Source organism: Gorilla gorilla, chromosome 10 (genome assembly GCF_029281585.2).
Source record: "Gorilla gorilla gorilla isolate KB3781 chromosome 10, NHGRI_mGorGor1-v2.1_pri, whole genome shotgun sequence".
NCBI classification, from domain to species: Eukaryota; Metazoa; Chordata; class Mammalia; order Primates; family Hominidae; genus Gorilla; species Gorilla gorilla.
In genome coordinates this window covers 111,172,842-111,199,645 of record NC_073234.2, presented here as the reverse complement: position 1 = coordinate 111,199,645, position 26,804 = coordinate 111,172,842, and the positions used below count along the sequence as shown (strand labels likewise).

Below are 26,804 nucleotides of genomic sequence, written 5' to 3'. Positions count from 1 at the left end.
TATCATTGGCATGTAACCAGAAATATTATTTTCTTATGAACTAAATGATGCAATGACAGATGTTATAGAAATATGCAGGTCATATCAAAACACTCTAATTCAGATGTGGAAGTGACTCTTTCCTCCCCTTTCTCACCTCCCAAAATAATGACATTGGAACTTCAGTCTTGCGTTCCAGTTTTACCATGATTAGAAGTGGGTGCTCAAGAGGCTATGTAAATAATAGGTCTCATAAAAACATATTTTTCTGTCTCATGCTACTGTCTCCACTCAGTCAGCTTCATTTCTTCCCCAACAGCTGTGTTGAAAGTACTCTAGGTCTTTTAAAATCTGAATATTACATTATGGAAAAATCTTTGAAATTTATTTGGATTAAAAAAATAAAATTGGAAAAAGAAAGGTTCAGAAATAGAGGCTAGAATTCGCTTGACATCGTGGAGAGGAAAATGTCTAGAAAATACCGTCATTAGTAACATGTGCTTATGAGTTACAGAGAGGTCATCTGCTACTTAGCAAGAGTGGTAAATGGTGTAGAAACTATGTGATACGAGACATTATAGGTAATTTACCTGGAGAATAGAAGTTAAGTTGATGGTTGCCCTTAAATATTTGAAGGATTTCCATGTTGAAGATAAAGTAGACTTGTTTTGTATAGCTCTAAGGCCAGTATTAGGAGTTACAGGGAACAGACTCTAGCTTAACACAGAAGAACTTTTTGATAATTAGACCTTTCTAAAACTGAAACACGCTGCCTAATGAGGCTGTAGGAGCTAGCAGAGAATGAATGGGCATCAGCCATTATAGAGGAACTTCTTGCATTGAGAAATTTGAGTTAAATGGCCTCATGTTCTCTTTTGATTATTAAAAATCCTTTGAGCTGTTTCTAATACCACTTTTGATAGAGATCAATTTTCAAGAATTAGGGGACAATTGGAATCTTATGCATTATTAATTTATCCATTTTTGTATCCAGAGTCTCAGTGCCTCATACAAAGCGTTTCCTCAATAAGTAAAGTTTGAACTAACAAACAAGTATTTCTTTATGAAAAGGCTTAAGGTCACAGAAACTTAGGATTTTTATCTTATTTAATTATGGCTTTATCATTATTTAAAAACAAAAATGACATTGATGATGAGAGACACAGTCGGAATTTATATGAGCCACATTTGCAATTGATTCATGTTAGAAATGCCTTTTCTTATCTAAATGTATAGGAAAGAAACAGTTTTAGAAGCTGAAATGAGAGTTAGTTTGTTTGCCAATTTCTCTTTCGAGCCCAGAATTTCTATTGTGAGCTTTCTTGCTCTGCAAGCCCAAAGCTTAAACATCCTGAAAAATTCTGTACTTTCAGCTCTCCTATAAAAATCTCTACTCCATGAGCAGAAGGAAACAGACTAATTTCATACCATTTACTGTTTTCTGTCTCTATACGAATCATGTGAATTAGACTCACCTGTCTTTCAGTTGCACTGCTCGTACTTCAGTACATGTAGGACACAGTAGAGAGAAAAATATCTGCTTTTTACTTTTAAAGCCAATTGCTGGTCTTTATTTCTGCAAGTCTTTTCTTCTAACTCAGCTTTCAGTTCTCTTTCTTAATTCAACTCTTGCAACTAATCCTCATACTTCAGACCGAAACTTAATGGGAAAAGATATGTGAGATTCATCTCTACTGAGAAAACCTTTCATGATGTGATTAATACTTATCCTCAAGGTCTCCTACAAGTGAAGGACAAAGTGGCCCTATGCTGCCTAGTACTAGAGTAACAGCAAATATTTGTCTGTGGCTTAGGGCAAGTTGGAGGTCCCTTTGAAGTCTGTTTGGTAGCCAGGATCTCTCCACCAGGGTAACAGGGTTTAAAACTTGAAATTTTTTTAAACCTTGATCAGCACATTGGGGTTGCTCCTGATAAAGGCTCTTGAATGAAAAAAATGGAAAGTACATTCTAGTCTAAGTTTGCATTTTGGAAATCCCCAGTAGGCACACACATGTTCAACAAGAAACTCAATTAGTTTTAACATCAAGTTAATTGCCAACTGTGGTGGTTTTCTGTGGCACCCAGTCAGGAAATGTGTTTAACATATATAATATGAATAATATATATGTATATATATGCATTTTTATAAGGAAGATTAATTGAGGAGATAAACAGGAGGTAATAAAATAATTTTAATGACTTAAACTTGCAAAAATGGCTAAAAGCTTTTGCCACTATGGATAAGTTCACTAGCATTTGGTCTCATTACAGCTGAAGAGTTGTCTTACTCTTAAAGAGGGGGATAGAAGAAAAAAACTATGTGTTAATAGAAATGTAGATATAATTAGGTAGACTTAAAGAATTATTCTGGGTGCTCACAACTATGTGTTCATGGTTTATCGTTTTCCTAGTGTAACCAGGTTTTGTAGGTATATTAGACAACCTAGGTGACTCTTCTAATGTCTTTTGATTCACTTTACTTATAAGACTATCTCTTTTGGGCTGGGCGCGGTGGCTCATGCCTGTAATTCCAGCACTTTGGGAGGCCAAGGTGGGCAGATCACTTCGGGTCAGGAGTTCGAGACCAGCCTGGCCAACATGGTGAAACCCCATCTCTACTAAAAATACAAAAAAATTAGCTGGGCGTGGTGATGAGTGCCTGTAATCCCAGCTACTCTGGAGGCTGAAGTGGGAGAATCGCTGGAACCCAGGAGGTGGAGGTTGCAATGAGCCGAGATTGCACCACTGCACTCTATCCAGCCTGGGAGACAGAGCGAGACTCCGTCTTGGAAAAAAAAAAAAAAAAAAAAAAAGAATATCTCTTTTGTCCTGCCTCAGGAAAATTCACTTTTACTATGCACAGAATTCTACATTCTGCATTAAAATACCTTGATATTAGAGTTAATTGAAGCATGGAAGAGTATACATAGCTTTGTTCTGATCCTGTTGAATGACAGCAGGACGAAAATGAAAGTCTAAGAACTTTTAATCCAAGAAGTGAAATATCTACCCAGAGCTGTTGTAATTTTCATTTACTTCAGGTGGAAAAAAAGGATATCTACAACACTATAGTTTCTGCTATTTATATGCTGTGCATACCTCCTAATACAACAAACTATATAGGAAGCAATTCTTGCAACTTTCATTTGCTGAAAGGAAAATAAATCTCAAGTAGAATCCTCTCCCCTTTAAGGAAGAAAGGGAGATGGAGTAAAAAAGGAATAAGAAAGAAAGAATAATTACATTTTAGTATTCAAACTAATCTCCTTAAAATCAGATTGATTTTTCCTTTTGTCTCACTTCTGACACTCCAAAAGTCCCAACCTCTTAAAACTTATCAGTTTGAAATGAGATTTCTGCTTCTGCTCATGAGGGATTAACTGCTACAGGGATGACTGCCCCCTCTTCTTTCCCCACTACAAACACACAGCTTAAGCGAGAAAAAAAAAAAAAAAAAAAGATGATACAATTGTTTTCAAACATTGGCAACAGGCAGCACAAGACCGTGCTCTGAGAAAGAAGAAACAAACATAACAATCCCTACAATTGCCCCAATTTGCTGATTGGACATTTCCAAGCCACCACATAGGAAGGAGAACCCAGAGTCCAGTGGGCCTACTAAGTTGAGGAGACAGAGATGAGTGCTCAAGGAGGCCAGGGCAGCTAGAATTTGTTGGGTAGAATACTGGGGAGGAGCAAGCTACATAAGAGAAGTGCAGAGATCTGTACACAAAGGGCTCCTTAAGTTTCTGGCTAAATACTGAGCTGCATATGTCTGAGGTAAACTCTAAAAGAGTGAAGAAAGAACTGTCAGAAAGTAGTAGTTGAACCATTCTTAGTATTCCTATGAGTCTGGGAATAGTTCACCTTCTCACTATCTGGACTGGAAAGACCTCATAATTCACAGGCATCTGGTAGAGCCCTCAGAAAACCTTTGTAATAGGGTTAAGTTAGCCCTAAAATAAAGGCAAAACTGGGTTCACCCTAATAAAAATTTACAGCAATCTTCAGAAAGCTGAACATGATCTCAAATAAATTAACTGCATATCAAAACAAAGTCTAACCCTTTTTAGAGAAATATATCAAAATCCATCAAGCAACAATATAAAATTCACAAGGTCTAATGTTTAATAAATTACAAGGCATGAAAATATGACTCCTAACCAAAAGAAAAATTGATGAATAAAAACATCCAGAAATTACACAGCTGGTGGAATTAGCAAGCCAGGACATTAGATCATCTACTATAAATATACTCCATATGTTCAAGAACATGAACATGCGGAAGAAAGAAATGGAAGATATTTTTAAAAGATGTAAGTGGAACTTCTAAAGATGAAAAACGCAATATCTGAAATTTAAAAAATATACTACAAGGGGCCAGGTACAGTGGCTCACACCTGTAATCCCAGAACTTTGGGAGACTGAGGCAGGTGGATCACTTGAGGTCAGGAGTTCCAGACCAGCCTGGCCAACATGGTGAAACCCCGTCTTTACGAAAATACACAAAAATTAGCCAGGTGTGGTGGCAGGTGTCTGTAATCCCAGCTACTCAAGAGGCTGAGGCAGGAGAATCACTTGAACCCAGGAGACAGAGGTTGCAGTGAGCCAAGATAGAGCAAGACCCCATCTCAAAAAAACAAAACAAAACAAAAATACTACTAGGGACTGACAGTAGATTAGATAGTGCAGAGGAAAAGTTTGGTGAACTTGGAGGCATAACAATAGAAACTATTAATTAATGAATCACAGAGAGAAAAGATGATTAAGTAAAAAGAGCATCAGTGAAGTGTGGGACAATGTTAAGTGGTCTAACATTCAAGTAATTGGAGTCTAAAAGAAGAAGCTGAGGACAAAAAACATCGTTGTAGGAGTAACAGGAAAAAAAAAATTTCCAAACTTGATGAAAGTTATAAATCCACAGATCTAAGAAGCTCAGTAAACCCCAAGTAAAAAATAAAACAAACTGTAAAGAAAAGCACATCAAACAAAGTTACCACGCTGATTCAATGAAGAAGGGTTAGTCTTTCTAATAAACAGTGCTGGAATAATTAGACATTCATATGTGAAGGGACAGAAAAAAGAACCTCAACACTTAGTTCAACTGTAGAGAAAAATTAACTCAGAATGAATTACAGACCTAAATGTAAGAGCTGAAATCTATACAACTTCTAGGAGAAAATATTTATGACCTTGAGTTTAGGCAAAAATTTCTTAGAATGAGACACAAACAGCACAAACTGTAAAAGAGAAATACTGGTAAACTGAACATCATAGAAATTAAAAACTGGACAGGCACAATGGCTCACGACAGTAATCTCAGCACTTTGGGAGACCAGATCACTTGAGCCCAGGAGTTTGAGACCAGCCTGGGCAACATAGGGAGATCCTATCTCTACAAAAAATTAAAAAGTTAGCCTGGTGTGGTGGTGCTTGCCTGTAGTCTCAGTTATTCAGGAGCCTGAGGTGGGAGGTACACCTGGGCCCAGGAGGTTGAGGCTGCAGTGAGCCGTGATCGTGTCACTGTTCTCCAGCCAGCCCAAGCGACAGGGCAAAACCCTGTCTCAAAAAATAAAATAAAAAACTATTGCTATTAAGACACTGTTAAGGAAAGTGTTAAAAGGAAGCCACAGATAGAAAATATTTGCAAATCATTACAAACTGAATATATATTTACATATCACAATTCATAAGGAACTCATAACTCAATAAGAAGAAAATAAGAATTGAAACTGAGCAAAAGATTTGAACAGACACTTCACCAGAGAAGAGGATGCATGTCAAACACATGAAATGATGCTCAGCATCACTAGTCAACAGGGAAATACAAACTAAAACCACAGGGAGATACTGCTCACTTTCACTATAAAGCCTAAAATTCAGAAGACTGATAACACTAAATATTGGAGAGGAGGTATAGCAACTAAAATTTTCATCATATATTGCTGCTAGAAATGCAAAATAGTACAACAACTTTAGCAAACACTTTGGCAGTTCCTTATAAATATCCACTTACCATACCACCTAGCAATTCCTCTCCTAAGTACCCACGAAAAATAACTTACATGCTTATAATGACTTCTGCGTGAATGTTCACAGCACTTTTATTCATAATAGCCAGAATCTGTAAACAACCCAACTATCCATCAACTGATGAATGAATAAACTGCCAAAATTCTTCAATCAGTTCTTTCTTGCTTCCATTTACTTGTCTCATGCTCTTTCCTGAATCCTTTATAGCTGTCCCTTATTCCATCTAAGCTCTCAATAGTCTTCTGTTATCCAGCCAAACCCAGAAAGGTTTTTGTAATCTCCTTTTTTCTAATAAATTGCATTTGCCATTTTTAATTACATTTTTTTTTTTTTACTTTGCATTCTCACTTCCTTGGGCTTCTATGATAATGAATTTTCACTATTTTCCCATATTGCTCACAGATCTTTTTTTTTTTTTTTTTGTATTATTTTTGGCTCTTCTTCTTTCTGACCTCTAACCATTGATGGCCCCCAAAGCTCAGCCTTTAGTTCTGTTTTTGTTCCAACATTCATTTCTTTGCCTCTCACACGTGGCTGTTCTTCCCCTGCTCCCCACTACATCTCTTATTCCCCAAACTGCCTTTACCATGGTTCAGAGTCTTCTCTTTGCCATATTAATTCTCCTGAAGGGAAGGTCTGGTCATTTCACTCCCCTGATCACTTGCTATGTATTCTATAACCAAAGTCAGCTGTGATGTAATGGTAATAGCACTGAACTTGGACTCCAACAACCTGGGTTCAAGTACTGGCTCTGCCACTTACTAGCTAGGTGACGTTGGATAGGTTAATTAACATCTTCTCAGAGTTTCTGTATCTGAAAGACGGGAATGGATAATACCACATCATAGATTTACTATAAGGATGAAATGAGATAAAAATAAAGACAGTTTATAAAATGTAAGCCATTATTAAGCATGAATATGAGTTTTCAACAAATATGTGTTAACTCATATATGCCAAGCATTGCCTACACACTGATGGGCAAGCAGACAAGGTCCCCTGCACTCATGTCTCACTCACAGTCTAGAGAGAAATACAAGCAATTAAGCAAATTTAAAAATAGACATGGTATATTCTAAGTCTGGAAGAAATAACGGGTGCTTGAAGTAGCACATAGAAGGAACAGGGATGATTAAGACAGCTTCCTGAATAAAGTTACATCGAAGATGACATCTAAAAAATTGGCATGAGTTGACCAAGTAGAGGGTGGGAGCGGAATGGGTGGCAATGACAGAGAGGTGTGGCAAGTGATCCAGCTGGGGAATAACATGGGCAACAGCTGGGCAGGCAGCAAGTTCATGGAGCTTTCCAGGAACAGAAAAGGGTTCTTGGTATGGCTGGAGTGTAAAGTTGGGTACAAAGAGAGGGAGAAAGAGTGGGGAAGGATGGGCAGGGAAAAAAAAGAGAGATCATACCGGCAATTTCCACCAGAGGTCAAGCAGGCAAGAGATTGATGATCCAAGATGAAGTAGTGGGGTATTCCTAAGTGTGGGCCAAGCATGGTGATAGGAAATTGAGGTGATCAGTATTGGGAAGTTACCAGTGTAGGCACACAGCATCCAAGAGGCCTGTCCATGAATCCTAGTCACCGAGCTGTACTCCCCAGGAGGACTCAGTCCCAAAGAAGGGAGATTGACAAAAACAAGGCAGGTTCCCAACAAAAAGCGACACACCAATCAATCTTATTTATAAAGGGCAGTGATTTTTCAAGGCATTTCCACATCTCAGACCTTTGAAGAAAACGTTCACTACATCTTTGCGAGCCAGGCAGAAGCAGATATTACTACTTTTAACCAGTGTACAGTTAATCACATCCATTCACAGAATAAAGGTGGCACAGTTCATCCTATCCATTATTTGGTTGACAAGTGCTGATGGTATCAATCATATATAATATTTTCTTTAATCCTATGTTTTAAATTTAATTTTAATCCAGGAATGGCTAACTCCAAAACAAGTATAAAATGGGATATAGTGAAAAAATCATTAGATTGGAGGTTAGGATTTTGATTCCAGTCTTAACTCTGTCACCAACCTGTTGATTGACACTTGGCAAATCACTTCAAGTTCTCAGAGCCTCAGTTTCGTCTAATTGGACTAGCCCATTGATTGCTACGGACGTTTCTGACACTCAGATCCTTTGACTTCAAGTCCTGAGGGCAAAAAGAAAAAAGGCTAGGATTCCACGTGTATTGAAGAATTTTTAAAATTTATTTTTAGCCCCAGTCTTTATTTTTAATTTGGTTTTCTATCTTGTTTCTCATTCCTCAGTTACAGTTCTGTCATTTCCCTTTTCCCTGAAGATATTTACGACGCTGCCTTTGCATCACTTTAAAACTGTAAATATGCCCTTGAAACATGCAAAGAGGCTTTTGTGTACTTACAAATTGAGGTTATTATCGTACAAGTAAGTCACTTGAGTGCACTGCATTCTTCAGCTTGCTCCATTGAGAGCTTTACTAGGTTATATTGTCCTATCTCAGAAGATAAGACTTTCCCACTTTAAAGGGTGGGCTATCTGATGAAACAGGGTGCCGAATGCTCCAGAGTATAAGCAAAAGGATTTTGGTGCTGCCCAAAAGACAGACACACTTCTCTAAGACAAGTAGGTACTTCACTTAAAGGGGCACAGTCAAGGACAAATGTTCTAAAATTAAACCAACCAGCTGCAGACGCCCACATGTCAATTATGCTATCTTCTAGTCCAGCCTTCTCTTTCCATGAAACCAGAACTCCCACTCGCTGCAACCCTGGAAACTTCACATACTTTCCAAGTGGCCACCTATCCATGGAAGCAGAAAGCCTGTTTCAGAACATATTAGGATACATGTACTCATCTGACAGAATGTATGCTCTTTGGGTTTTTCAACTCTGGTACCAAAACGTCAACTTAGGCGATGCCAGAAATTGGTTTCACAAGTCAATTGAAGTATAACCTTCCTCTTCAAGTGAGGTGACAATACAAAAACTAGTCTGTGAATTACATATATTTTAGGAACCTAAAAAGCATGACAGATTTAAGTTTTTACATAACTTAATAAACAATAGAAATGGAGACAAATGTGTCTGTTTCTACGTTTGGGTTTTAGGTGTATTATCAACCTAATAATAATAATCAGAACAGTTGTGAATGTGTAGTGACAAGATTTAACTGAATTAACCAGATGCTGTTTGTAAATAACTAGTAAACAACCACATAAAACAAATGATGGCTTTATAATACTTTCATGCGCGTCCGTGTGAAGAGACCACCAAACAGGCTTTTTGTGAGCAACATGGCTGTTTATTTCACCTGGGTGCAGGCGGGCTGAGTCCGAAAAGAGTCAGCGAAGGGAGATAGAGGTGGGGCCGTTTTATAGGATTTGGGAAGGTAATGGAAAATTACAGTCAAAGGGGGTTGTTCTCTGGTGGGCAGGGGCAGGGGTCACAAGGTGCTCAGTGGGGGAGCTTCTGAGCCAGGAGAAGCAAATTCACAGGGTTAATCACTCAGTTAAGGTGGGGCAGGAACAAATCACAATGGTGGAATGTCATCAGTTAAGGCAGGGCAGGGCCTTTTCACTTCTTTTGTGATTTTTCAGTTACTTCAGGCCATCTGGGCATATACGTGCAAGTCACAGGGGATGCGATGGCTTGGCTTGGGCTCAGAGGCCTGACATTCCTGCCTTCTTATATTAATAAGAAAAATAAAACAAAATAGTGTTGAAGTATTGGGGTGGCGAAAATTTTGGGGGGTGGTATGGAGAGATAACGGGCGATGTTTCTCAGGGCTGCTTCGAGCGGGATTAGGGGCGGTGTGGGAACCTAGAGTGGGAGAGATTAAGCTGAAGGAAGATCTTGTGGTAAGGGGTGATATTGTGGGGTTGTTAGAAGAAACATTTGTCTTATAGAATGATTGGTGATGGCCTGGATATAGTTTTGTATGAATTGAAAAACTAAATGGAATAAAAGGAGAAAAACAGGTATAAAAGGTCTAAGAGTTGGGAGGACCCAGGACATCTGATTAGAGAGTGCCTAAGGAGGTTCAGCATAGCCCTGCCAGCAAAGATTATTTATTTACTAAAGGAGTTCAGTGTGGCAGTTTGGGGATAGCACCAGGAGATATCAGCTGTGATGGCTTGGAGAAACAGTGTAAACCGGCAGTGTAAACAAGAGCAGGGCATGTATGAGTAGTTGAGAACGGTGAATAGGAGTATGACTAGACAGAAGATAGTAGGGACGACAAGTTTTTTGGGGGCACAGTCTAAGTTGGTCTGGTGTCGAATGAGACTGGGGCCTAATAAAAAGGAGCGTCTATACAGGAACTTAAATGGGCTGTACCTTGTAGCATTCTGAGGACAGGCCTGAATTCTGAGAAGCGAAAGTGGTAAAAGTATTGTCCAGTCCTTTTTAAGTTGGTGGCTGAGCTTGGTGAGGTGTGTTTTTAAAAGACCTTTAGTCCGTTCTACCTTTCTTGAAGACGGAGGACCGTAAGGGATATAAAGGTTTCACTGAATACTAAGAGCCTGAAAAACTGCTTGGCTGATTTGACTAATAAAGGCTGGTCTGTTATCAGACTGTATAGAGGTAGGAAGGCTAAACTGAGGAATTATGTCTGACAGAAGGGAAGAAATGACTGTGGTGGCCTTCTCAGACCCTGTAGGAAAGGCCTGTACTTAATCAGTGAAAGTGTCTATTTAGACTAAGAAGTATTTTAGTTTCCTGACTTGGGACATGTTGAGTAAAGCTAATTTGCCAGTCCTGGGTGGGGGCAAATCCTCGAGCTTGATGTGTAGGGAAGGGAGGGGGCCTGAATAATCCCTAAGGAGTAGTAGAATAGCAGATGGAACACTGAGAAGTTATTTCCTTGAGGAAATAGATTTGAGGATAGATTTCCACGATGGAAAGGAAATGAGAGGTTCTGAGAGGCGGGCTAGTGGCTTGTACTATAGCATAGCCTGCCTTTGCTGGTGTGCGGCGATTAGGCCTGGTGAAACTGCCATCAATAAATCAAGCGTTATCAGGGTGAGGAACAGGAAAGAATGAAATATGGGGAAATGGGGTGAATATCAGGTGGATCAGAGAGATACAGTCATGGGGGTCAGGTGTGGTATCAGGAATAATGTGGGAGGCCAGATTGAAGTCCGGGCCAGGAACAATGGTAATTGTGGGACTTAAAGAGCGAGTACAGCTGAAGGAGCCGGGGAGCAGAAAGTATATGCATCAGGTATGAGGAAGAAAATAGATTTTGGAAGTTATGAGAAATGTAGAGAGTGAGTTGAGCATAGTTTGTGATTTTTAGGGCCTCTAACAGTATTAAAGCAGCGGCAGCCGCTGCACGCAGACATGAGGGCTAGGCTAAAACAGTAAGGTCAAGTCGTTTGGACAGAAAGGCTACACGGTGTGGTCCTGGCTCTTATGTAAGAATTCTGACTGCGCTAACCATGCCTAGGAAGGAAAGGAGTTGTTGTTTTGTAGAAGGTGCTGGGGTTTGAGAGATCAGTCAGACACAATTGGCAGGGAGAGCACGTGTGTTTTTATGAGAATTATGCCGAGATAGGTAACAGATGAGGAAGAAATTTGGGCTTGATTGAAGTAATGGGGGCTGTCTGTGAAGCTGTGGCAGTACAGCCTAGGTAATTTGCTGAGCTTGATGGGTGTCAGGGTCAGTCCAAGTGAAAGCAAAGAAAGGCTGGGATTAAGGGTGCAAAGGAATAGTAAAGAAAGCATGTTTGAGATCTAGAACAGAATAATGGGTTGTAGAGGCAGGTATTGAGGATAGGAGAGTATATGGGTTTGGCACCACAGGGTGGATAGGCAAAACAATTTGGTTGATAAGGCGCAGATCCTGAACTAACTTGTAAGGCTTGTCTGGTTTTAGGACAGGTAAAATGGGGGAATTGTAGGGAGAGTTTATAGGCTTTAAAAGGCCATGCTGTAGCAGGCGAGTGATAACAGGCTTTAGTCTTTTTAAAGCGTGCTGCAGGATGGGATACTGGCATTGAGTGGGGTAAGGGTAATTAGGTTTTAATGAGATGGTAAGAGGTGCAAGGAGGGAGTAGAGGTATCTTATACTCGTGGGTTAAGGTGGGGGGATACAAGAGGAGGACGCAAAGGAAGCTTTGGATTGGGAAGAAGGGCGGCAATGAGATATAGCTGTAGTCCAGGAATAGTCAGGGAAGCAGATAATTTAGTTAAAGTGTCTCAGCCTAATAAGGGAACTGGGCAGGTGGGGATAACTAAAAAGGAGTGCTTAAAAGAGTATTGTCTAAGTTGGCACCAGAGTTGGGGAGTTTTAAGAGGTTTAGAAGCCTGGCCGTCAATACCCATAACAGTTATGGAGGCAAGGGAAACAGGCCCTTGAAAAGAAGGTAATGTGGAGTGGGTAGCCTCCGTATTGATTAAGAAGGGGACGGCCTTACCTTCCACTGTGAGTTACCTGAAGCTTGGCGTCCGTGTTGGTCAGGGGGCTTCCAAGGCGATCGGGCAGTGTCAGTCTTCAGCTGCTAAGCCGAGAAGATCTGGGAAGGAGTCAGTCAGAGAGCCTTGGGCCAGAGTTCCAGGGGCTCTGGGAGTGGCTGCCAGGTGAGTTGAACAGTCCGATTTTCAGTGGGGTCCCACACAGATGGGATGCGGCTTAGGAGGAATCCCGGGCTGCGGGCATTCCTTGGCCCAGTGGCCAGATTTCCAGCATATGTAGCCAGCTCCTGTGGGAGGAGGTTTTGGAGGAACGCCTGGTCGCTGCGGTTCAGGTGTTTGGAAGTTCTTGTGTGCTGGAGATGTGGCTGGGGTTTGTCTCACAGTGGAGGCAAGGAATTGCAACTTTTTTCTATTATTGTACACCTTGAAGGCGAGGTTAATTAAATCCTGTTGTGGGGTTTGAGGGCCGGAATTTAATTTTTGGAGTTTTATTTAATGTCGGGAGCAGATTGGGTAATAAAATGTATTTTGAGAATAAGAAGGCCTTTTGACCTTTTAGAGTCTAGGGCTGTAAAGTGTCTCAGGGTTGCTGCCAAACAAGTCATGAACTGGGCTGGATTTTTATATTTGATGTAAAAGCCTAAACGCTATCTGATTTGGGATAAAGAAAAAGGAGCATTAACCTTGACTATGCCTTTAGCTCCAGCCACCTTTTTAAGAGTAAATTGCTGGGCAGGAGGGGGAGGGCTAGTCACGGAACGAAACTGTAAGCCGGACCAGGTGTGAGGCGGGGAGGTGATAAAAAGATTATAGGGTGGAGGAGCGGAGGCTGAGGAAGAATTGGGACCTAGCTCGGCCTGGCGAGGAGCAGCCTGGGGAGGAAGGGAGAGGTCAGCTGGGTCTGTAGAAAAGGAAGATTAGAAAGACTCAGCGATGCTTGGGGTTGGTACTGAGGGGACAGGCAGGAGGGAAAGAAGGAAGATTTGGGACGAGTTGCAGTGGGCACAGAGGCTAGGAAGGGACTGATGTGTAAAAGAATGCCTGGACGTCAGGCACCTCAGACCATTTGCCTATTTTACGACATGAATTATTTAGATCTTGCAGGATGGAAAAATTCAAAGTGCCATTTTCTGGCTATTTGGAACTACTGTTGAGTTTGTATTGGGGTCAAGTGGCATTGCAGAAGAAAATAAGGCATTTAGGTTTTAGGTCAGGTGTGAGTTGAAGAGGTTTTAAGTTTTTGAGAACACAGGACAAGGAAGTAGAAGGAGGAATGGAGGGTGGAAGGTTGCCCATAGTGAAGGAAGCAAGCCTAGAGAAAAGAGAGAGTAGAGAAACGGAGGGAAGGGGTTTGGCGGTTCTTACCTTCCAGAAAAGTGGGAAAAGGGGTTGAGGCGCAGAGATAAGAGGTTGGGGCATGGAAATAAGGGATGGGGTGCAGAAATAAGGGGTTGGGGCACGGAAATAAGGGGTCGGGGCACAGAAATAAGGGGTCGGGGCATGGAAATAAGGGATTGGGGCACAGAGATAAGAGGTCGGGGCGCGGAAATAAGGGATTGGGGCACAGAGATACAAGGTTGGGGTACTTGCCTCTCCTCTAGAAAAGCGGGACTTGCCACTAAGAGTGAAGGAGAAGGGGTTGAGGGGTATTGCCCCTCCCCCAGAAAAGCGGGACTTGCCGCTAAGGGTGAAGGAGAAGGGGTTGAGGGGTACTTGCCCCTCCCCCAGAAAAGTGGGACTTGCTGCTAAGGGTGAAGGAGAAGGGGTTGAGGGGTACTTGCCCCTCCCCCAGAAAAGCAGGACTTGCTGCTAAGGGTGAAGGAGAAGGGGTTGAGGGGTACTTGCCCCGCCCCTAGAAAAGCAGAGAAGGGGTAGAGACAAGGAGAGAAGGGGTTGGGGTACTTGCCCCTTCCCCAGAAAAGCAGAGAAGGGGTAGAGACAAGGAGAGAAGGGGTTGGGGGACTTGCCCCTTCCCCAGAAAAGCAGGACTTGCTGCTAAGGGTGAAGGACCAAGGCAGGCATCCCTGCGTGGTCTGACACCTTTGAAACGTGGGTGTATAATCAGAGAGGCGTCCCTGCAATGATTAAACACCAAGGGAAGCCTGCCTTCCCAGTCCGTGACCGGCGCCAGAGTTTTGGGTGCACAGATAAAACGTGTCTCCTTTGTCTCTCCCAGAAAATGAAAGGAATTGAAATTAAGAGAAGGGAGAGATTGAAGAGTGGAAAGGAGAAAGTGGTTGAGGGACAGTGAGAGAGGTTGGAGAAGAGAGTAAGAAGAGGCCACTTACCTGATTTAAAATTGGTGAGATGTTCCTTGGGCTGGTCGGTCTGAGGACCTGAGGTCATAGGTGGATCTTTCTCATGGAGCAAAGAACAGGAGTACAGCGGATTGATCTCCCAAGGGAGGTCCCCCAATCCGAGTCACAACACCAAATTTCATGCGCGTCCGTGTGAAGAGACCACCAAACAGGCTTTGTGTGAGCAACATGGCTGTTTATTTCACCTGGGTGCAGGCGGGCTGAGTCCGAAAAGAGAGTCAGTGAAGGGAGATAGGGGTGGGGCCGTTTTATAGGATTTGGGAAGGTAATGGAAAATTACAGTCAAAGGGGGTTGTTTTCTGGTGGGCAGGGGCAGGGGTCACAAGGTGCTCAGTGGGGGAGCTTCTGAGCCAGGAGAAGGAAATTCACAGGGTTAATCACTCAGTTAAGGTGGGGCAGGAACAAATCACGATAGTGGAATGTCATCAGTTAAGGCAGGGCAGGGCCTTTTCACTTCTTTTGTGATTCTTCAGTTACTTCAGGCCATCTGGGTGTATACGTGCAAGTCACAGGGGATGCGATGGCTTGGCTTGGGCTCAGAGGCCTGACAAATACAAGTGGAAATGTTTCTCACTATAGATCCTATTCCAACCAGGCTTAGACACAGTAGGGAAGAAATGTGATTTTATATATATAAATAGGGCCAGGCATGGTGGCTCACACCTGTAATCCCAGCACTTCGGGAGGCCAAGCTGGGTGGATCACCTGAGGTCAGGAGTTCGAGACCAGCTTGGCCAGCATGGTGAAACCCCAGCTCCACTAAAAATACAAAACTTAGCCGGGCATGGTGGTGCGTGCCTGTAATTCCAGCTACTCTGGAGGCTGAGGCAGGAAAATCACTTGAACTGGGAGGTTGCAGTGAGCCGAGATCATGCCACTGCATTCCAACCCGGACAACAGGACGAGACTCCATCTCAAAAAAAAAAAAAAAAGAAAAGAAAATAGGTTTTACTATGGAGGTGATTTGTCTTTTTATTAGATATATTAGGCAAAAGTTCCAGGGATTTCTCCCTAAATGTTTGTAGTCATTCCTGCAGTTGGTGTAAATTTATTACTGAAAATATTCAAATATTCAATACTTTTTCAATGCCATATTTGAATAATGTAATGAATAAATAATAAGCTGATTAATATTAAATCTATTTTTTCTTTTCTTTTCTTTTTTTTTTTTTTTTTTTTTTGAGACAGAGTCTTGCTCTGTCACCCAGGCCAGATTGCAGTGGCACGATCTCAGCTCACTGCAACCTCTGCCTTCCGGGTTCAAGTGATTCTCCTGCCTTAGCCTCCTGAGTGGCTGGGACTACAGGTGCATACCACCATGCCTAGCTAATTTTTCATATTTTTAGTAGAGATGGGGTTTCACCATATTGGCCAGGCTGGTCTCAAATTCCTGACCTTGTGATCCACCCACCTCAGCCTCCCAAAGTGCTGTAATTACAGGTGTGAGCCACCATGCCTGGCATATTAAATATATTTTTTCTATAAAGTAAAATTGTGCTAGTTATGTTGAAGGGGGTGTAAGATTACCATAAAAATTAAGATATTTTTAAAGTGATAAAGTTTATTGTGAGGCAATATGTACCTAGAATTTTTGCTTATTAATGAAATGTACATTATAAAAATAAATCTTTATTATAGTTATTCCATTATTTTTATATTGGAAAATCAAAATAAACCTGTATTGACATGATTCAGATTCACTCATTCAGTAACATTATTGAGAATTCATAAGGCATTGTATTAGATGTTGGGGATATATAAGGATGCATCAAAACATAGCATAAACACACACACAAAAAATATAAATAGTCCAAGCACAGTGGCTCATGCCTGTAATCCCAAAACTTTGAGAGACCAAGGCAGGAAGATCTCTTGAGGCCAGGAGTTTGAGACCAACCTGGGCAACACAGACTTAGTATCTACAAAAAATAAAAAAGTTAGCTGGGCATGGTGGCATGCACCTGTAATCCCAGCTACGCAGGAGGATTACTTGAGCCCAGTAGTTCAAGGCTGTGGTGAGCTATGATTGTGCCACTAGACTCAAGCAAGACATTGTCTCTGAAAAAAAAAGAAAAGAAAACAATACATACATATATAGGCGATCATAATAATAGGTATCACAAATTATTTGAAAAGTTATAATGGGAGTTTACTGGTATATTCAGACACAAATTACTAAAACAGAATTATTGAATAAATGTACAAAGTTTAGATGCTTATATTTTCTTTTTCAAATTTTTCAGGAACATATTTTATTGATTTTTCATGCCTTTCTATCTACTAAATATAACTATACTTCTAACTTTATTATAAAACATCCAATATGCCATTTCTATATATTTGAGTACAAAAATAAAGGCTTAGTTTATGTACAGTTTTATAAACTGTGTTTTATAAAAGTTAAGCTGCCTTGGGTTTTTACATGTCACTTCTCATCCAGGATGGGTAATAAGGACCAGATTTACCCTCCCACCTGAAACTACTAAAAAACTGGACAAAATATGTGAAACAATTGTTTTAAAGTATTGAACTTCAAGCAGAAGAGGACAATGATCCCTGAGAGGAGGGAAACAAATGAGGTGAGCCCTACAATTACCCCAGCTTACCGCCTAGAGAGGGTGTCCAGTCTGCAGTGCAGGGAAGAGGAACCTAGATAGAGCTCGATGGATTTCCTGACTTAAGGACTCAAGAATCTAGGAAAGACCAAGGGAGCTAGAGTTTGCAAGGTAGAGTTCCACAGAGGAGAGCACTATATTGGAAGAGACTTTCAGAGATTTGCAGATAGTCCTTCTCAAGTCTCCAGCTGAGAACTGTTCAACACATATGCAAGAAAACTACCTGAGGCCAGAGAGAGAAACACCCTTGTTGTACCTGAGCAAGTTAGAGAAAACACCACACTTTGAGATGAATTAAGAGTTCGTTTATTTAGCCGGCGGCCAAGAGACAGCTAATGCTCAAAGTTTTCTCAGCCCCGAAGAAGGGGCTAGATTTTCTTTTATACTTTGGTTTAGAAAGGGGAGGGGGGGTCTAGTTAAAACAACTTTACAGAAGGAAAGTAGGCAAAAAAGTTAAATGGATAAATGGTTACAGAAAAGTAAACAGTTCCAGGTGCAGGGGCTTTAAGACTATTATAAGGTGATAGACGCGGGGCTTTGGGTGTTATCAATCAGACGAATTCCTGGGAACTGCAGATATTGCTCGCCACAGTATCTTATCAGTTAATTGCATTCTTGGATGTGCTGGGAGTCAGCTTGCACAAGTTCTTGAGGAAGGGGCTGCCAGTGAAAGAGCCAAGATGGAGTCTGTCTGGCTCTCTTAGCTAAGGGAGAGTCAATTCAGGTGGAAACAAGTCTAGGTGATTAAAGAAAAGGGAGAGACTAAGAACAGAGTTAGTAAAAACAAGGTTGCATTACACCCTGAAGGAGGGAGGGAACAATCCCCAGAGGTAACGTGGGGCCAGGAACAGACAGTGTGGAAAACCTTGTAATTCATTGTTAGAGTAATTAGAAGGGTATCACCTCAGTAGAGGGGCAGAATTAGCCTTATGCTAGAAAATGCATTGGTCCCACATAACAAAATGTAAAAGCAAGACTCAAAAGGATCCAGCTATTTCCAAGAAACTGAACTGCATCCCAAGAAAAAGCTCAAGAATACAAAAATATTCAGCCCCCAACAAGGTAAAATTCATGATACCTAGCAGCTAATCAAGACCTGCAAAGAAACAGAGAATACAACTCATAATAAAAAGAAAAACAAATCAATAGAAACAGACACAGAAATGACACAAATGATAGAGTTAGTAGCTGAGGACTTTAAAACAGTTATTATCACTGTATTTCTTATGTTCAAAAGGTGGAAGAAAGATGGAGCACATTAAGCAGAGGCATGGAAAAGATAGCAAAAAAAAAAATTGAATGACCGTTTTTGAAGATTCTGATGCCTGAGATGAAAAATACATACCAAACAGGATTAGTAGACTAGACATTGTAGAAGAAAAGATTAGTGGTGTTTAATACGTAGCGATAGAAATGACCCAATATGAAACACAGGGAGAAAAAAAAGCCAGAAAAAGAAATAAATATAGCATTAGTGAGCTCTGGGACAGCTTCAGGCAATTTGGTACATGTAGTTGGAACCAACAAAGGAAAGAAGGGAGAGGAGGGGAACAAAAATTTTTAAGAAATAATGGTTGAAATTTTTCTAAATTTTATAATAACTATAAATCCATGGATCCAAGAAGTGCAACAAATCTTAAACACAAGAAACAAGAAGAAATCTACTCCAAAACACATAACAATCAAATTGTTTAAAAAGCAATGGTAAAAAGAAAACCTTAAAAGCAGCCAGAGAAAAAAATGGCACATTACGTACAGAGGAACAAATCTAAGAATGACAAAAGCTTTTTGTTGGAAACAATGTAAGCCTGAAGACAGTGGAGGCAGAAACTTTAAAGTGCCGAAAGAAAAAAAGAAGTCAACTTGGAATTATATACCCAGCAAAAAATATTTTACAAAAATGAAGATGAAGTCAAGACTTTTTCAGACATAAAGAAGCCAAAAAAAAAAAAAAAAAGTTTTTCACCAGCAGATTTGCATTGAAGGAAATCCTTCAGACAGAAGAAAAATGATACCAGATGGATATCTGGACCTACAAAAAGGAATGAAGATCATCAAAAAGGAAAAGTAGGTGAATACATGTGAAATGCCTTTTTGTATTTCTAAAATCTCTTTAAAGATAATTAGTTGGCTTTTTAAAGCCAAGGTATTAACAGTGTGTTGTGGAGCTTATAACATATACATAGAGGTAATATGGATGACAACAGTGCAAAGGTTGAGGGGAGGAAATGAGAGTATACTATTCTTAGTTTCTTATACTATATGTGAAGTGGTAAATATCATCAATCACATTAAATGTAAAAGGTGTAAACATCCCCATTAAAGGCATAGATTATAATATTGGACAAAATTTTTGAAAAAGATTAGGTATGCTGCCTATAAGAAGCTCACTTTAAATATAAAGATATAGCTAAGTTAAAAGTAAAAGGATAAAAAAAGATATACCCTACTAATACTTTAAAAGAAAGCTCGAGTGGCTATATTACTATCAAAGTAGAGTTTAGATCAAAGAATATTGCCAAGGATAAAAAGGGACATACACTGATAAAACAGTCACTTCATCAAGAGGATATAACAATCCTCCATGTTGGCGGGGCACGGTGGCTCAGGCCTGTAATCCCAGCACTTTGGGAGGCCGAGGCAGGTGGATCACCTGAGGTCAGGAGTTCAAGACCAGCCTGGCCAAGATAGTGAAACCCCATCTCTACTAAAAATACAAAAATTAGCCGGGCGTGGTGGCAGGAGCCTGTAATCCCAACTACCTGGGAGGCTGAGGCATGAGAATCACTTGAACCCAGGAGGTGGAGGTTGCAGTGAGCCAAGATCGTGCTACTGCCCTCCAGCCTGGGGAACAAGAGTGAGACTTCATCTCAAAAAAACAAACAAAAAGCAACAATCCTCCATGTTTATGCACCCAGCAACAGGGCTTCAAAATACATGAAGCAAAACCTGAAGGGAGAAATAAAATAAGTTGATAATTATAGCTGGATATTTCAATACTTTTTCAAGGATACAAGGTGCATTATCAAGACAGAACATATACTGAGTCATAAAACAAGTATTGATAAATGTAAAAGGATTCATATCATACAAAATATGTTCTTTGATCACAATTAAATTAAGTTAGAAATCAATAACAGGAAGGTATCTGGAAATCCCCAAATAACTGGAATAAACACACTTTTTATTCCAATTATTCAAAGAAGAAATCAAAAGGAAATCAGGAGTATTTTGAAATTGAATGGAAATGAAAACACAACATATCAAACTTTGGGGGGATGCAACTAAAGAAGTACTTAGGGAAAAAGAAACATCTCAAATCAATGATCTTCAAGTCCAACAGAGCTTAAAAGTAAAATTCAGTGCTTAGTGAATTATTTTTAAAAAGTCAAATCAATGATCTAAGTTTTCCCTTTAAGAAACTAGTAAAAGAAGAGCACATTAAACACAAAGTAAGCAGAAGAAAGTAAATAATAAAGATAAAAGCAGAAACCAATGAAAAAGAAAAACAGAAAAACAATAGAGAAAATCATTAAAACAAAAAGCTGCTTCTTTAAGAATGTGAGGATGTCTAGTATCTTAAGAACTGTTAAAGAACAAATGCAGTTATTATGTTCCTGAAGTTGCTATTTTTAGTAAATAAGAAAACTAGATCAGAAACTATGGAAAAGATTTGTATTTCTTGGAGTGTTTGCTATACCTGCCTGATCCATTTTCTTAAGAATATGAAAGATCTTGTGTGCTACTGAAGAGAAGAAATCCATAAAGCATTTTGAAATGTATTACATATTTTTACATAGTGTTTATACATAGATGTGTGTGTTCACATCGTTCTCGTCAAGAGTGCGGAACTTGTGGTAAGAGCATCTTGCTATCTGTGTTCTTCTAAACTCTAGACCCTGTTTGGCTTCTCCTCTTAGAATGATACTTGGAGAAATAGTTGATTCATTTATTCATTCAACAGTCATTATGAAATGCTACAATGTGCCAGAGACTGTGGGACATGCTGGGGAGCACAGCTGTGAACCAGACAAACAGGATCCCTGCCCTCTGAGCACTGAGTCTGATGTGAGATACAGACAAGTAAATAGGCAACAACAATAGACCAGTGTAAGCGTGCCATCATGGAAGGAACGAGTTCCAAGGGAGTCCACAGGACGGCCTTGAATATTCCTCAAGCTAGCAGCTAAAAAGAATTTTTAAAAATATGATCACATTTATTATTACAAATTTTTATAATTCAACATAGGCAATACAATGTTAGGCATGGAGCAATATGTTAAGATATGAGTTTGATTCTCAAAGAATTCCTTGACTATTATGTACCTAATATTTACTCCTTATTCTGTTCACACTGTATTGATGCTCTGTTTAAATATTCATCTCAAAGCATAAATAAGACATATAGAATGCTTTTTTTTTTTTTAACGCCACCATGCCTGGCTAATTTTTGTATTTTTAGTAGAGATGGGGTTTCACCATGTTAACCAGGCTGGTCTCAAACTCCTGACATTGTGATCCACCCACCTCGGCCTCCCAAAGTGCTGGGATGACAGGCATGAGCCACCGCACCTAGCCTAATTTTCCATCTTCTTATTGAGAATTTTTTATGAGTATTCTAGAATAGAAAGATCATATAGGTCATTTTCACCTGTTCAGGACTTTGTATGGATTTCTCTGTTACACTGCGGCACAAAGAAATGGCAGAACCTGAGCCAAGAATCCCCATCCTCAGGCAAAGTTCAAGGGATTCGAGGCTTAGAGAAATAAGGCAAGACCAGGAAAATGTGAAGATTCCAAAGGTTAGGTAGGAAGGGGTCCATGATTCATTCAGAGGGTCAGATATTTTTTAAATTATGCATTTCCTTTACCCATTGATTTCAGCTTTGGAAATGTATCTTCAGGAAATTATTACAGTAGTCCTCCCTTATGTGCAGTTTCACTTACCGCGGTTTCAGTAACCATCAACGATGGTCCAAAAATAGGCGAGTACAATAAATATTTTGAGAGAGAGAGAGACCACATTTACATAAATTTTATTACAGTGTATTGTTATAATTGTTTTATTTTATTTTTCGTTCTATTTTATTGTTGTTAATCTCTTACTGTGCTATTATAAAGTTTAATTTATAAATTAATTATATATAATTTATATATATATTAAACACTTTAAAAGAAAGCTTGAGTGGCTATATTACTATTAAAGTAGATTTTAGATCAAAGAATATTGCCAAGGATAAAAAGGGACATACATAGATAAAACAGTCACTTCATCAAGAGGATATAACAATCCTCCATGTTGGCATGGAGGAGATATGTATATATATATATGTGTATATATATATAATTTATATATAATTAATTTACATTATAGGTTTTTCCTATACATACATACCTATGATAAAGTTTAATTTATAAATGAATTATATATAATTGTATTTAATATATAATAAATATATAATTATATATTATATATAATTCATTTATAAATTAAACTTTATCATAGGTATGTATGTATAGGAGAAACATAGTCTCTATGGGTTCAGTACTGTCTGCAGTTTCAGGCATCCCTTGGGGGTCTTGGAAGTCATTCCCGGAGGATAAGGGCGGACTACTGTCTGTACATCCACATTTTAGCTACAAGGTTGTTCCCTGCAGTGGGTTACACTGAAAAGTTGGAAGCAACCTAGTTGCCTAACAATAGCAGCCTGGCTAAATAAATTATGTCATAGCCACACACTGTAATTCTAAGCAGGTTTTAAAATTATGTAACGGTGTTTCTCAAATTTTGTTATGTATCAGAATCACCTGGAAGACTTGTTGAAACACAGATTGCTGGGCCCCACCTGCAGAGTTTCTGATTCAGTTGATCTTGGATAGGGTCCAAGAATTTGCATCTCTAACAAGTTCCCTAGGGGTGCTGTTGGTCTGGGGAACCATTCTTTGAGAACCTCTGATGTAGAGATACACTTATTGACTTGGAAGAATACTCACAAGGTATATAAAGATGTTTATGTTGTATTTTATATGTATGCATACATACAGAAGTTTAGGTAGAAAGATATTATCAAGTTGGCATCCCTGGTTATCTTTGGAGGTAGATCACGTTGTAGGTACTTATTATCTTTAATATTTTGCATGACCGATTTTTCTGTAATGAGCATAATATTAACCACCAAAACATAATAAAATTTCTTAATTAAAAAATGAGATCATGAAGTCCTGGCCAATAGCACTAACGAGCCAGAAATACTGAAGTATGCTTGAACCTGGTCAAAAAGCGCGATCCCTGACTTTCTAAATATTAATATATCTTGTTGGGAGTGTGTATTAAGAGGCAGTTGCAGACAGAGGATCAGTGATGGGCCTATAGATACATTCCCTTCCTTATGGGAACAAAACACAGAAGAGGCTGATACTATCCTGAGGGCTTCTACGTGTTTTCTTACTTCATTTCACTCATGCCATACAGGCTTCTTCTGGGGAAGTTTGAAGAAAAACTGGGTGGGACCCAAAGGGCGACCTGCCAGAAGTTGGAAGCATCTGTATTGGCGCACTCTTTGTTTCCTGACGCAGGGTAGATCCATTCCCAGGGTATCAGATTAAGGCGTCTCCTTTCTGGAAAAAAGATTTCATGGTTTAAATTCCCGTTCACTTTTGTGTCTGTGGCACTCTGCTGTCTCCTTTCCAGCACACAGCCTCAGGGGTCATGATGTCCCTTCCCTACTGATATCCGCGTGCCAACTGTGGTGTCATGCACACCAAGCACAGAGCCGCCATTCAGCTCCCACTGTCTGGGCTCAGGAAGCAGAAGAGCTTCAAAGTTCCTACAGACCTTGACAGAGCTTCCTCTGGCATTGCCTGTGCGGAACAATTCTGAGGGTGAGGGGGAGATGGAATGGGGTGAGAGAGGGAACTAGGGTAAATGTCAAGGGTAAATACGTGGCAGAGACAGAGAGAGACCAAACAGTTGCCACCGAGGCTCAGGAAAAGGAAGGGTGGGCAGATAACGAGGAGAAGGACACCACAGACTTTTCAGTGGAGCTCTTACTTGGTTAGCACTGGTGTGTCCTTTTCCATGTCCTTGCATTACTGTGGTTGATAAAATAGGAGGTAGCACTTTACTGATATCATTTAGAGCAAGGGTTCTTCCTGTCTAACAGAAATGCCAGTGTTTGGAGGTCACGTTGAGAATAAGTTCCATATAAAGCCCATAATGGATTCAATTTTTAAAAAATGCTTCGAAACAGAAAATCATGTTCTAGCTGTTGTTAAAAGAAAAAGATGTTACTTCTGTACTGACTTTTGAATATATGACATATTGTTTGTTGGAAAATTTTATTTTCTGCTAAGCTTCCTTCCACCACTTTGCATGTGGATAAATGGGACAGAATGTGGTTTGAGTTTAAGATACAATGTTGTTTAAGCTTTAAAAGTTCAAAAATAGCTAGAAATACAAATACCGGTTAATTATTCCGTTATTTCTTATTATTGTCATAATACTGGTGCTTAGCGTGAAATTCAGTATGCGAATGAATTTAGACCCGACATAAGGAAGTTATTTGGAATTCTCACCTATTACACAAATGCCAAGGACAATGTTAAATTAATTAATTTGTTTACTAAAAATTTATTGAATACTTACTGTGTGCCAGCCACTGTCCTAGGATACATCCGTGACCGCCTACATGAAGTTTTTGGTCTGGACTGGGAAGACAGTAAATCACTAAACCACTACAAATATAATGTCAGACGGTGATAAGTACTAAGAACAAAAACCAGGCAGAGCCATTATAAGGACTTTGTATCTTGTTCTGAGGAAAATGGGAGGTCTTCGGGTGGGGGTGGTTTCAGCAAGGGAGTGACACGATCCAATCTCTGTTTATAGAGAACCACTCTGGCTACTGGCTAGACAGTGAGCTGCAGAGGCCAAATGTCTGCTGAATTATTACCCTCTCCCCCATAGTTATATTTCACTGAGGACAGGTCTGTACCAGTAGACCTTGGACATGTGACACAGTCGATTCTTTCCTTTTCATACTTTTGGTATGAAATTGATCTCTAAGGTGATACTTTTATATCCAAAAAGAGAGAGTTATATTTTTAGGCAAGGTAAATCAGATATCACCTCTCTGCCTACAGTGTCCCAGTGGCTTCCGCTGCAGTCAGCATAACTCTACTGTGACTTCCACAGGGCTCCATTCATGTCTATCTCACACCTGCTCTCTGTCCGCCTCTCCAGCCACTCTCTCTTTGTTCACTGGTCTCCAGTCACACTGACTTCGTTGTTCTTCCTTGAGCAAGCCAAGCTTGACTCTGCCTCAAAGCCTTTAAGCTTGCTCTTCCCTCGCCCAGAATGCTCTTCCTGGCAAGATCTTTGTATGGCTGCCTTTATCTCAAGGGTCAGGTCTCTGCTGGTCACTCAATGTATACTTCTGTGTACAAACAGGCAGCACATCTGCTCCTTAGAATAACAGGGCAGCTCTGTCCCAGGTGTGCTCAAGGTCTAAAAACTTCTTGTTATCTTATCGTTCACAGATGACATAAGGCATAAATCAAACAGGGACTACATTAGGCAAACAATTCAGGGTTTGCACACAGTCCTATAAACGCATGGTATTTTCTTTCTCCTTACAGGTTATTTTCAAAGCTTTGTCACCACCATACGATACAGAGAACCCTTACAGTGCCAAAGTTCAGGAGCAGCTGAAGATCACCAACCTTCGCGTGCAGCTGCTGAAACGACAGTCTTGTCCCTGCCAGAGAAATGACCTGAACGAAGAGCCTCAACATTTTACACACTATGCAATCTATGATTTCATTGTCAAGGGCAGCTGCTTCTGCAATGGCCACGCTGATCAATGCATACCTGTTCATGGCTTCAGGCCTGTCAAGGCCCCCGGAACATTCCACATGGTAGGTGAAACAAGTCTTCCCCTAAGAAAAACAAATCATAAGTTACCTTCAGCTTTGGGCATTGGTTGGCATATGCTTAACATAGTGCTGCTGATTTTTTCCTCTGCCCATCACAGCTCCGACGCCATACCCATCCTATAACGTGCCTATTAACTTGTCTTTTAATCTTCAGTTTCAGAGTTGTAGTCAAGCCTGATAACCAGATTCCTTGGAAAACACCCATGCCAGTTTTTAGTACTGTGACCTTCAGATATAAAGTGTAAAGTGAGCAGGAGTGAGAGGATGGCATGATCATATTAGTGGTATTATCACACACAAGCCAGCTTTGACAGTAAATGGGGACCATTGTGGAGTAGATTTTAAAGTGGGAAAAATAAGAACCTCGATTTTATGCCTGGTATCTTTGCTGTCCAGCCAGCAGAATGAATAAAAATTCTCCTCCATGAAGAGGACTGACCCCCTCTTCACCTAAGGCAGAGTTAAACTCTCTTTCCTCTAGGTTCACACATCTCCTGGGCTTTCCTCTGAATTTTTACTTCTCTGCATC

General features: G+C 40.2%; 1 protein-coding gene across 2 annotated transcripts in view; it reads left to right on the top strand.

The window, feature by feature from the left end:
* The window catches only part of NTN4 (netrin 4), a 133,039-nt gene that overhangs the window by 26,734 nt on the left and 79,501 nt on the right, over positions 1–26,804 (top strand). For both annotated transcript variants that reach the window (XM_004053698.5, XM_019039356.4), the window contains exon 3: positions 25,979–26,257. In XM_004053698.5, coding sequence (XP_004053746.4) covers positions 25,979–26,257 — 279 coding nt within the window. The remainder of the gene's footprint in view (positions 1–25,978; positions 26,258–26,804) is intronic.